The sequence below is a fragment of the Hakea prostrata genome, chromosome 6 (assembly GCF_041222555.1).
Source record: "Hakea prostrata isolate BN-2017 chromosome 6, UWA_Hpros_2, whole genome shotgun sequence".
NCBI classification, from domain to species: Eukaryota; Viridiplantae; Streptophyta; class Magnoliopsida; order Proteales; family Proteaceae; genus Hakea; species Hakea prostrata.
In genome coordinates, this window is record NC_142605.1 from 4,600,454 (window position 1) to 4,613,383 (window position 12,930).

At 41.1% G+C, this 12,930-nt stretch overlaps 1 protein-coding gene across 2 annotated transcripts in view; it reads left to right on the forward strand.

Moving 5' to 3' along the window:
* The first annotated feature begins 261 nt into the window (after positions 1-261).
* Positions 262-12,930, forward strand: part of LOC149012141 (uncharacterized) — a 32,636-nt gene continuing 19,967 nt past the window's right edge. The window contains exons 1-2 of one of the 2 annotated variants that reach the window (XM_089160115.1): positions 262-466; positions 546-1,446. In XM_089160115.1, coding sequence (XP_089016241.1) covers positions 594-1,442 — 849 coding nt within the window. In that variant the 5' untranslated portion in view covers positions 262-466; positions 546-593 and the 3' untranslated portion in view covers positions 1,443-1,446. The remainder of the gene's footprint in view (positions 467-545; positions 1,447-12,930) is intronic. The other variant, XM_089160114.1, reaches the window with a different exon arrangement.

The window sequence follows — 12,930 nt, forward strand, 5'->3', positions numbered from 1 at the left end:
GCAGATCCTAAGTTTCTAAGGTTTTTCATTTATTTATTTATTTATTTTAGTAAATTAAAACTAAAATAAAAAAAATCTAAAAAATACAAGGATATTTTCGTCACAAAATTTATTAAACTTCAGTTTCTGTTAAGCTTGTTCTTATTTAAGCGTTTCTTGAAACCACAGGATCGATATGCAAAAGAAAACTCAAACTGGACTAAAAGTGATCTGGATCAAACCTCAGGTCCAGATGAAAATTACCCATAAAAATTTAATGCCGCACGTCGAATCTCCGCAAATAAAAATCCGTCGCGAAGCTAACCTTTCTAAGAGGGAAAACGGGCATTTTCAAAGTGTGTTTTGGCCGTTTGGGAGCGCTAGGTCAAGTACTTGCTCTACTGTCCTCTCCCGCTGAAAAGCTAAAGCATTTATTCGGTCTCTAGAAAACCCTAGTTTCTTTCCGGCCATTCTCTCCGATCAACAGGTTTGTGTTCCTGTCTCTACTTTTAATTCACAGAAACCGTAAAATCCTCTATAGAATCCTTCATCTTTAATATACTTAGGTTTTTTGCATTTCACAGAGACATAGTAAGCATCAGAGCTGAGGAACAATGTCGATGTCGAAGAGTTCAAAGATGCTCCAGTATATCAATTATAGAATGCGTGTGACAATCCAAGACGGCCGTCAGCTTGTTGGTAAGTTTATGGCCTTCGATCGGCATATGAATCTCGCCCTGGGTGATTGTGAAGAATTCCGAAAGCTTCCTCCAAGTAAAGGTAAAAAGAATGAGGAACGTGAGGAAAGACGAACGCTAGGGTTTGTTCTTCTCCGTGGAGAAGAGATTGTATCCATGACCGTTGAAGGCCCTCCTCCTCCTGAGGAATCCAGAGCTAAAGCAGTGGGTGCTGCCGCCATGGCTGGTCCTGGCCTCGGACGTGCCGCAGGCCGTGGAATCCCGACCGCACCACTTGTGCAGGCTCAACCTGGGCTTGCTGGCCCTGTTCGTGGTGTTGGTGGACCGGCTCCCAATATGATGCAACCTCAGATTTCACGACCGCCGCAGCTATCAGCACCGCCAATGTCGTATCCACAGGCTCCGGTGATTCGTCCGCCAGGACAGATGCCTGGGTTTCCTGGGCAGCCTCCACAACCTCTGGTTAGAGGCCCACCACCACCACAGGGGCAGTCCCAATTCGCTCCTCGGCCAAGCACTGGCCCACCTCAGCCATTTCCAATGCCACCACCGCAGTTTGGGCAGCGGCCAATGATGCCGCCGCCTCAAATGATGAGGGGACCTATGCCTCCACGGCCAGGTATGCCAGGTCCACCCCCTCCAAGGCCAGGAATGCCGCCTCCACCTGGTGGCTCTATTCCGATTTATGGTCCACCACGTCCTGGTATGCCTCCACCACCGAATAGTCAGCAACAACAACAGCAACAGAATCAGCATCAACAATGATTCGGTATGTACTTTTGCCTGCTCGATCAGGAGAACAATTTTTGTGAAATTCCGTATCCGTAGTTTCTTGGTCTGTTCTCTGTTTCGATGAGTTATTTTAGCAGTACTATAGAACAATTCTACACACGGTTTTTAGTTAAAGGTTTAGAGATTGGTTTGTGTCAATGTGGTAGTACTGCTTTTGCTTTTTGTTGGCGATTTGTCCTTAGCCTCAGTGGAATTGTGGAAAAACTCTTGTAACCAATCAAGCCCTGAGATTATTTGGATTAGGAGTTTTGTTTGTTTTCTGTATTTAGCTTGGACTTCTCCACTTCTAATTTTGAATTTTGCCTGTTGGTTGTTTACATTGTGATGTGTTGTTAACTTAGGCATGATCTGGTTTATCAGTTTAAATTTAAGATTATTCCATGAAATAGTCAACAAGTAGATTTTCTATTAGAGAAATTAGAACTGTCTTGTTCGCATCAACCTGAAACATATTTTAATAATAAAAAAATCTGTTTTGTAGTTCAATTTATGAAAATAGACAATGAAGTGGGTGAAGAAATTTACCCTTTACCCGTTTCCTCATCTGTCCAAAACAATCACTGAACAGAATCACCCCCTGGTACCCTGAACCCTTGAATCTTACGCCATGACACCTGCTGTTGCTGTTGCTGCTGTGGCACCTCTTTTATGAACACCCTAGCAACACTCCCAGTCATTCCTGAAACCTCTCCTTTGACTTGCTGTCTCCACCAAGCCCTTCTTGTTCTTCGTTTCTGCATTTCTTGTGTGATGCCCCAGCCACTAAACATTTCTTCTGTGACCACAGTCCCATTGCAACCGACTCTCCTGTCCGTTACTCTACCTCATTCCTCTCTCTCTCTCTCTCCCCTCTCTTCCTTTAAATCATTAGATGTGAGTGGCTGCCACTGATTACTTGAACAGACCTTAACTTTTCATAGTGCTTTGCTGATGATATTCTCTTTCATTGTTAATAACCTCAAGTATTCACCGTATTGCAAAGCAGTTGCTTGCACCATGTATATGAACTTCCTTCAACAACCCCCCCCCCCCCCCCCCCCCCCCAAAAAAAAAAAAAAAAAAAAAAAAAAAGAATAAAGAAGGAAAAAGAGAGAGGAAATTCTCCCTCTTTTTGTTCGTAAACTTTCCTGGCCTAGTCTTTTAAAAAAAAAAAAGAAAACTTCCTAGCCTCAGCATCATTCTTGATATCAATTCCAGATTCTTTTAGTCTTATTAATTGATTCAATAATAAGCAACAAGCATTTCAAAGAGCAGGCTTGCAAAGACTAACAGCTTCAATGTTTTTCCATCATTTACTGGAAGTGGTTCTGGTCCATTGTGACATATCCAGTTTTGCAGGAGGCATGGTACTATGTTCCATCAGTCCACTAGCAATCTCTCCAGAAAACTCCTCTGTCCATCTTCAACTCACACCTTCCCAAAAAGGCATATCTCTTTTGGCTTCGTCTTAACTTACAAGATTGAGTTCACAGGACTGTTTTTAATTGAAATACCCAGGTACCATGTTTGGAGCTATTATAAGCATCTGCTTTTGAACTCCTCAGTCCTCACATATTCACAATTTTGTATTAACTTGATTTGACTTTCATATGAATAAGCTGAAAAAATTACACCAAAGGTCTAAATTCAATTTATGGCCCCAATAAAAAAAAAAAAATCATACCAAACCAGCCCTTAGGCTCCCTTTAGTATAATTTCTATTTGTGTTTATGACTTGGTCAAAATTACTAGATTGGATATATAATATTATAAATTCAGAAATGAGTTTGATGTACATGTGTGCAAAATTAGCGCCTATAACTTTTGATTTCTTATCCTGTTACGTAATTTCAGTGAAATTGTGTGAAGCATTCATAGTCAAGGCTATGAATACTAGTGGATATCATACTTTGTCAGGTGAAAGAGACATACAGTTCCTCAGCCTTGTCCCATTTAAAAGTTTGCTACTTGGTATTCACAAAGCAGGGGAAACTGAGATCAGCGTAAAGGTAAATGAAAGAAGAGGAAAACCCAGGAAATTAAGAAAATCTCAGCTCCATTGTGTTGATAACGTGAATCCTTGCCTTCCAGCAGGTTCTATCTGAGTTCATACTAGGCTCCAAGCCTAGATTATGCATGTCATTCCTCACAACCCACCAGCAGTCATTTTAAGCCTGCAACTATGGGTCGGTCATTCCCCCCCCCCCCCCTTTTTTAATTTTGTTGAACAGTTATCTAACTAGGTAAGAAACACAAGTTAGTAGATTGGATCATCAACGATCCATGGATCCCATCTAATTCTTCTGCAATTTTTGATACGAATCAGAGCTGAACTCCATGGCCAAGCTTTCGTGATACTGGTCTGGCATCAAATTGGCCTACTTTTCTTGTATGATCAACCTAGGGTTGATAGATATAGTGGTTAGTGGGCCTTTGTTTCATATATTTATGTTGTTGTGGGCCTATTCTGTGGCCCCTAAGTTTAGTGTTAGGCCAGTTACGGAAACAGGTTATTTATTACATCTAATTTAGTCTAGTTCGATTTACCAAAAAAAAAAAAAAAAATTTAGTCTAGGTCTATTAGGAATTATGTGCATTAATTGAGTAGTCCTTATCAGGGCTGATATGTGTTACCTATTTTAGTCCCTGCTAAGGACAGATCTTCAAAGAGTCATGCACATTAAGTAAATAATCTTTACCTGGGCTTGGTGTAAACCAAGGAAGAAAGAATCCATGAAATTGCAGAATTTCCGGGTTTTGGGTAAATTTAGGGATTTGGGTTTGGGTTGGGTAATTTTGGTAAGCTGTGGAAGCTTCCAAAGGCGTTAGACTTTGGTATAAAGGATCTAGGGATATGTGGAAAGGGTCTGAAATTCTATGGGATGAGGTAGGAAGGGATTGGGAACTTCAAGAATCTCTCTTTTCTTGTCATTCTTTTTATCTTTCTTCTCCTTCTGATTCATCTTAATTTTCTTTCTTTCATGTTTTTTTTCCTGCTTTTTCTTCTGCAGTTTTCTTTTTCCGGTTTTTTGCCAGGAACAGAGCACCGAGAGAGATAGGGAGGGGTATAAGGGGCATCGTGGGGCGGGGGGTGGGCATTTGATCCTGGAAGAATTGCAGGGGGCATGGGAGAGAAGGTTCAGGCCTAAACAAGGGGAGAAAAGGGGTTTAGAAAGAGCTGCGATGGTCTCGGAATGGTGTTCAAGGTTAGCAGAACAGGGGACGAAGAAAGATGGGCTTGTGATGGGGAGCTGAATTGACCTGAGAAAATTCTGATCTGAATTCTGCAACTTGAAGTGGTGTTCCACTTGCTGAAATCGACACTTGAAAGCCTGGTTTGAGAACTGAACTTTGCAAGATCGGAATGCTCAAAACAAACAACTGTAGGTTCCCCCTCAAAAGAACCCTACCAAACCTCTTTGGCTGTTAACTCTGAGATTTCCTTATTCATAAACTGAAGATTTCTGTAGGAAGCTTGAGAATTTATAGCTTTTTACAGCTTAGAAACATAATCAAACTCTAATCCTAGTTGACGTTAACTTAGGTTATCTTTTCCAGGTAACAACTTAATTAAAAGACTTTAACTTAAAACAGATTAGAGTCCAAAACTGAAACAAACAACCACTCCTAATCTGAAATAAACACCAAAAAATGGGCCAGGGCGGACCTAAAGCCCCCTTGGGCCTCCTCCTCGTGTTCACATCAGGGGTATACATGTTACCCAATTAGTATTTGTTAAGGACAGCCCAGATTATTAGAATTCTATCTCAGTTCTGTTTAGTCAGATTAGTAATATTGACTATTGGATCCTATATGTGTTTGATTAAGAGAGAGATTGCTCCAGCAGTGGTAGGGAACCTCCAGGTGCTCGAGTGATAGAATTAATAGGTTTTTCAATTGACGAAGCTCTTCCTCTGTGATTGCAGTCTGCGCAGTTCTGGTCCCTTCCATAACAATCCACCACAAAGCTTGTTCTTGAGTTTAGCCAGCATCTTTTCTGTTCTATCTTCCACCTTTTTTTTCTTTTCTTTTCTTTTCTTCCCGATATTCAATCCCTTTGAGCCCTTCTCTACACCCCTCACAGCCTTCCATCCACACCCCTATATCCTCTCCTTAGCTGTCCCTCAAATTGCATTCCCTCCCTCTTAGAGTTGAGGCCATCACTTAAAATCCATTACAGTCCCTGTTTCCATCCATAACACCGTTCTTTGCTGTCCCAAATAACCAGCAGACTGGAGTACCATGGGATTAGTCTAGCATCCCCGTATCCATAATTTACTTTAACTAGAGGGTCTAACCTAGGATATCAGGCCTGCCTATGTTCCCTATTTGGTCCCAAACAGAAGACTTTAAACTGTTCTGGCCATAGCTTCCTAGAAGCCCTGGTTGCCCTTAACTGCAGTAAATCTAGTTATATTGAAACAACTGGCTCTTATTCATTTTGGCTACATAATTTTGAGGAAGGCATAGGAGGTAGATCAATAACACCCATGCTGCTGTGCCAAAATTGTAATGCAAAAATCGACCTCGAACTGGATAAACTAGAGGGAGATCAATTGCAACCATGGTAGAAGATCTCGCTCTCGAGTGAGATCTCGCTGCCATGAAATACCGAGATCTCGGTCGAGATATGCCATTTTTTGGGCGTCAACTCGGTAGCCCATCTCGGTGGGTTTTAGGGTCCCAGTTGGGCTAAAACTTGGTATTTAGCCTATTTAAGGCATTTTAAACACACTAGTGACCTTAGATTTGTGAGAAAATAGCCCTAAGTATGCTTTCTAAGTCTACCTATAGTGTGAAACCGAAATGCTGTAAGATTAGAGAATGCAAGGTTATATAACATGTAATATAAAACCATTAAGGCATATAAATAAAAAGGCAAGTGTGTCAAATACATCATATAACTTAAATGTTATCAAGATTCCATCCATATGAGTATTACAATCTTGACTTTCGAGAATAGAATGATAAATCATACAACCGTTAGAAGTTCTATATAAGTCATTAACGCATAAGTTCATAAAACAAGTAGAGAATGATAGAGCTTCCTTTGATGTTGTAGATGTGCTAAAAGTAGTAGCAAGTGAAAATTTGGTTGAAATCCGCGAAAAAGGGAAAAAAATTTGAGAGTTCCAGCGATATATGGCAAGATCTGGGGCGATATATGGTAAGATATGGCGAGATATAACGAGATATGGCGAGATCTTGAGGGAGATATCCCATTTCGCAGATCTCGATCTCGTCTTGGTTTATGAAAAAACCGAGATATCTCGCGAGATCTCGGCAAGATCTCCCACCATGATTGCAACCATGATGAATACAATAATGAAGACAAAAAATAATATCTACTACCCTTTTTTTTTATTTTGGGGTTTGCGTAAGGAGGAACATAGATGGGCTATCTCAGCTCTGGGTTTCTCACCGACAATTGTTTCAACCGTTGAACATTGACTTTATTCCATAACTGAGCTGCTAGGCCACAAATCAATTTCTCCAAAAGTCTTTTCCATTATTTTAATGAAAAGGGCTTATTTATAGTTTGGTTAAAGCTTTATAAGAAATGATGTAAATGCAAGAAGACTGATAAAGAATTCCATTAGGAGCCATAAATTTACGAAAGGGATAAAAAAAAATTCTTTAGTATTATCACTATGAGAAGTATGGATAAAGACATCAAAGTATGAATATCAATCACAAAATCATAAAATATGTCCAATAATTCTGAATGATTCTTATTGAATAAAGCTCGGTAACTCGTGAAAGTCAACTTCAAATGTAATAGAGTATCGATAACCTAAAACATATTTAACAGGACAAGGACCCCAAACATCAGAGTGAACCAAATAAATAGGTTAGTCTATTTGTACTGGGGGTGTGTTTGGGACCCAAACGATGAAGTTTTTCAAATTGACGAGATTCACAATATAAAATAGAAAGGGAATGCAAATGTTTATCTAATAATTTTAAGCTTTCCAAGGAGGGATGCCCTAGTCAGTAGTGTATTTGGTGGGGAATGAAGATGTTGGAACAAGTAATAGTAGATGTTTTCTTAAACAAATACAACCCCCCCCCTGACACACGGCCTCTACCAAGCGTCTTCTTCATTGTAAGATCCTGAAATAAATAATAGCCAGGAAAGAATGTGTCAAAACAATTATTAGTGGAAGTAAATTTGTGAATAGATAATAAGTTAAAAGGCAAATTAGGTATGTAAAAAACTGATGGTAGGGTAATGGATGGAGTGAGTCCTTGAGTTGAATAGTATCCATTCCTTTTAACATTGTTATGGGAATGGGAACCATCATCAAGTGTAACCAAAGAGGCTGATGGAACAAAAAGAGGAAAATATACATGTAGCCCTGGTCATATGATCAGAAGATCTTGGGTCAATGATCCAAGGGTGAATGTGGCCGAAAGGCAAGCGGTAGCATTACTTGTCTAAACAAGGGTGGTAGTGGTGGTTTGTGGTTGAGTGGCTTGGAAATAAGGCTGCGTTTGTTTGCTGGAATAAAGGTGGGTGGGAAAATTCTTGAAAAAAGTGTACAATTCTTACTTTTCCCTTAAATCCCAAAATGATAGATTGTTTGGTTGCTTGGGGTGGGAAAGTGAGAGACAAGTTTCCTTGAATCAAGGAAACTTGTCTGGTGATGTGGCAGCCCAACTTTCCCACCCAAAGCCATTTTAAAACCCCACATTTGGTGGGACTTTGTGGGAAAGTTGGGAAAGTAAAAAGTGGGACCCACCACTATCACTTTTCCACAAAACCCTTTTCTTTCCTTTCCTTCTCCCTCACCCCACTACACATGGGACCCAAATGTTTTTTTTCCCCCCTTTTTTCCCACCCCACTTTTGCAAACAAACGCAGCATAAGTGAAACGAATATAGTCTTCCAGAATCATCATCATGGTCTTACCCTCAAGTTGAACTATAGTGGTCGTAGGGGTTGGTTCAGCAGTAGTGGTAGCATTAGCAATGCGTGAGGGCTTCCCATGAAGTTTCCAACAAAACCGTTGAATATGTCCTAAACAACCACAATGATGACAAGTCTTGACTTGTTCTGTACTGTTAGAAGAGTTGTGTGAACTTGAATTTCTTCCCGCATTAGTCCCTTGATTTTGTCTTGTACTATGTCTACTAGGGGTCTGCCCTGCAGAAGTGCCGCGAGGAATACTTGTCATGGCTGAATTTTCAGTGGTGTTATTTGGACTCTCTTGTAACACGAAGAATTATTGAAAACTTGTCATCTAAAGTCCACATGATCGCTACCAAGAGTTTGTGCTCTAACTGCCTCAGACTCCTTTCCAAGAGCTCCCGGAAGCTAACTGTTCTCTTTGATTTTGCATGGTTTTTACATCAGAGGAGAGAGGTAGGATAGAGTTTAGTTCTTCATACATTCTTTTAAATCTGCAAAATACTAAGTAATATCTCTACCCTTCCTATGTACTAAATAAAAATTCTTGGACAATTTGTAGATTCTAGCCAAGTTATTTTGTTAAGGATACAACACATCTAAATACTCCTGTAAATTCTTCATGGTCTGAAAGTGAGTGACCACGTCAACAATATTGTTTGCCAAAGAGTTAAACATTTGCCCAAGTATGCAGGCATCAATAATTGTCCATTATCATCGTGTTTAGGTGGTGTTTTAGTCAAGTGATCTATTTGTCCTCGTTTGGTGAGAACACCTTTAACTATAGCCCTCCATTGGTTGAAGTTTGATACACCCTGCAATTTCTTCTCAATCAACCAATGCGAGGATGAGGAAATAATTTCAGTCATGGTACTTTTATTGTCACCCCTTCATGAGTTTTCTCCCATATCCAAACAAATATCACAAGGAACAGACTTTAACCACAAATTACCCAGACAGGGATTAAAATAATTCCCTTTTCCCAAGAAGGAAACTCCCTAATCAGAATTAGGACTTAGTATCAATCCCAGAAAAAATCAGAATCAGATTTAGAATCAATCCCAGAAATATGAACTAGAAAATCAGGAATCAGAATGAAATTTAGAATCAATGCCAGAATTATAAACCAGAAAATCAGGAACTGAATCAGAAACAAAATCAGAAAACAAACCAAGAATTAAACCTAGAGTCTAACCCAAAAACTGAACCAGCAGGTTAAAAACACACAATTGTACCTGATGTGTCTGAAAATTGTCCAACCGTTGGAGGCATGCAAGACAAATGTCAGGTGTGGGCCGACTCATTGGTCGGGAATCCACTTCTGATGGTTAAGTCAATAAGAGCACCACCGAAGAGCTCTGGTGAGTTGCATAGCTTAATTGAAAAGATGGAATGGAGGGAAACGATTCAATTACCTTCTTCATGTGTTTGTCACTAACTTATATAGGTTTTACCTTCTTACTCCTGTCTGCTAGATTAATTGGCAAATCCTCTCCCTAGTCGTACGATCATAGGGTTTAACCCCACTCTTGCAAGTTAGTTAAGGTTCCCTTTTCAAGCACAATCTCCTACTCCTATCCCGAGTTTTTCGGGATATCATCTCTTTTCTTAGTGATTGGATTCCTTTGTGCCCAAGAAACCCTTGGGTTGTTTGTTTGCCTTGGTTCAATATGATGAGAACCGACCGCTTTTGACCTGGCCTTGGCCGGCTCCATTCCAACCCGGTTATACCATCATCATTATTTATACCCATCATTTAGTCCCCCAGACCGAACGTTCAGGTTCTTAAGATCGGCCGTTCGGTATGTCTTTCTCAATTATTGGTCATGAGCTTTGTCGGCAAAAGATGAAATAGTCACTCTCCTCCCAAGTGCCACCCAAAAGTCGCATTTATTGCCAAGTCCGTTATGTCCTCTTGAGCTGCCTTTGTCCAAGATACACTATGCTTGCCACATGTTCATTGGGATCAGGTGCCATCATAGTGCTCTGTCTTTCGAACCAACACTCGTCCCTGACAGTCGATGCGGATCAATTCGGGCCATTAATAGGTTTTTCTTTGACAATATTTTAGCTCGATCGCACCCCATTTTCCTCTTTACCTTGTTGCTTAGCGTAAAATCTTTCTTGAACAGTGCTAGTGAGCTCTGCCTCTTCTTTCCTTGCGTTGCTTCTACTTCTTGCAAGTTTCGTCATATGAGTAAGTATTACTTCCCTTATTGTCTTTTGAGTAATGGGTAGTGGAAGAACTTTAGAGGACAATTCCAAGTGGGATTCTATTGACCGTATGTTTGATGGTGAAGATGCCTACCAATCCGACCGCTCGACATTAGTTGAGCTTTCTGGTGATTAGAATATTAGGGTTACCGACTGTTGGTTCAGTCCTACCCATTTTGTTTGGCAAGAAAAGCCGGGGAATGAGGGGGAGGTTGATAAGATCAGACTGCCCCCCAGCACCCCAACACTGCAAAGCCAAATCAGGTGGTGGTGTCGAGAGCTCTCGTCCTCCCAATAGGCCTATAGGTGGCCCCTGCCACTTCGTTTCACATGTTCGTCCCACTAAACTCGAGGACATTATTGAAATATTCGATCCCTTCGAATTATCTCCTTAGGATTCCCGACTGTGACGAGAGGGTTCACTTTGATTCCTTGAAGAATTTTCTTTTTATATCGACACTCTAAAAATCAGAGTTAGGTTCTTGTTCCATTCCCCTTTATTTGCAGCCTTCTTAAACCATTGGGACCTATGTCCTGGAATGCTTCTTCCAAACGGTTGGCACCACATAATTGGGTTTCTGGGTTTGTTTTTAGAGCTTGGAATTGCTCCTTCCTTGCCCCTTTTTTCTCATTTCTACTATTTAAGCAAATCCAACCCGACAAGATGGGTTTTCTTCTCCAAACGCCCAAGGGGTGATTTGGGTTGGTGGGGGAAACATCGTTCCTGAGGGTACTTGCCCCGCTAATCATAAAGGGTGGCGTCACCATTTTCTTTTCTGTCAAGCGCCTCCCGAAGATCTAAATATTTCTATCTTTTGGAGCCATTGAGAGTCCTATACCTAAATGAACTGTCCTCTCCCCTTAACGACAGATGAACAAGATGCTGTGCGCGCCATTGAATCGATTCCAACCATAGTTGTCTAGGCGTCGCCTTAGCGTCTGGGCTCCTTCGGAGCGCCTCAAATTGGCGTCACCTTATTTTTAGGCAATAAGGCGTCCGCTTTTTCTTTTTTTTTTTTTTTTAAATCACGAGATTCCGATTGTAAAGTATCTATTGTTTGAACCTATATGTATATGTATAATGACACTACATGTGATCAAATGTTAAAATAAAAATAAAAACAAACAAAATCGAAAGAGAATAAGTTCTTAACTCAAGTCTCACACTCTCACTCTCACTCTAATCCCTAATCTCTTTCTTTCTTCCCCTCTTCTTTTCTTCCATTCCCGCGACGACACTCCGGCAAGCAGTGGCCAGCGACAAACAACTTCTTCTCTTCCTTTCTTCTTGCGACTTTTTATTTAGGACCTATTATGTGTGGTTTGTAGTATGTTGGATGACTTGAGGTAGTGTGATATTAGTTTTTTTATTATATAAGATATGATAGATTTAGAGTGAATGAGATGTATAGTAAAAATTTCACTTAAAACGCCTCAACCACCTCAAAAGCGCCTTGGAGGGTGCCTCGTCGACTCATCGCCTCAATTAGCCTAAACCGCCTTGCATCGCCTCGTCGCCGTGACAACTATGATTCCAACGCACCGGGAGATCCATGGACACACCATGGAGTACAATGGTGTGCTTCATAATGGGGCCTTCCCCTTGGTGAGCTCTCAATCATTTTCTTTTACTTAAACATTTAATAGAAGTTTGTCCGTTTGTAACTTATTGTTTTGATTGTGTTGGCGGTGGCCTCCCAGTGTAAATCCCCGTGTTGTGAAAGCTGTTGCTACGCAGGGTTTTGAGGCTGCCAAGGACAGGGCGCCCCTATCTAAGAAGAAGGAGCCTAAGGTTGAAGGGCATACCCTGAGGGTCTCCTCTCAGGCTCCGAGGGGGGTTCTGAAAGTCCGTCCTGATTCAGCAGAAAAGGGGAAAACCCCTATTAAAGTCACCGAATCCACTCACGACAATGTCAATTTGGCAAAGAGAAGACATGATCTCTTGGATGACGCTACGTCGAAGAGGGTTCGGATGGAGCACGATGACCCTCACATCCCTCCCTTGAAATTTACTGTTTGGGATCATGTATTGATGGATCCCAACATGGCACTCAAGTGGGCCACTAATCGGGAAGCTCTCAACGCCACCCCTGACGAAGAGTTTGTTAGTTCCTCGATTAGGTAGGGTCTTCTCTCTTAATTTAGAAACTCAATATAAGCCTTTGGAACCGGTTTCTCATTCCTGATTGTTGCAGGGTCTTTACTGACGCTTTCACAGGCAGATGGAGGCGGTACTTCGAGTTGGTCGCCTTAATGTTCGGTCAAAGAGGTATGAAGGCAACCTGAAGAAGAAAGAGAGAGAAGTCTCTAAGGAAGTAAACTAGGGAAGGTTGAGGAGGAGCTGAAGTCGGCGAAGGT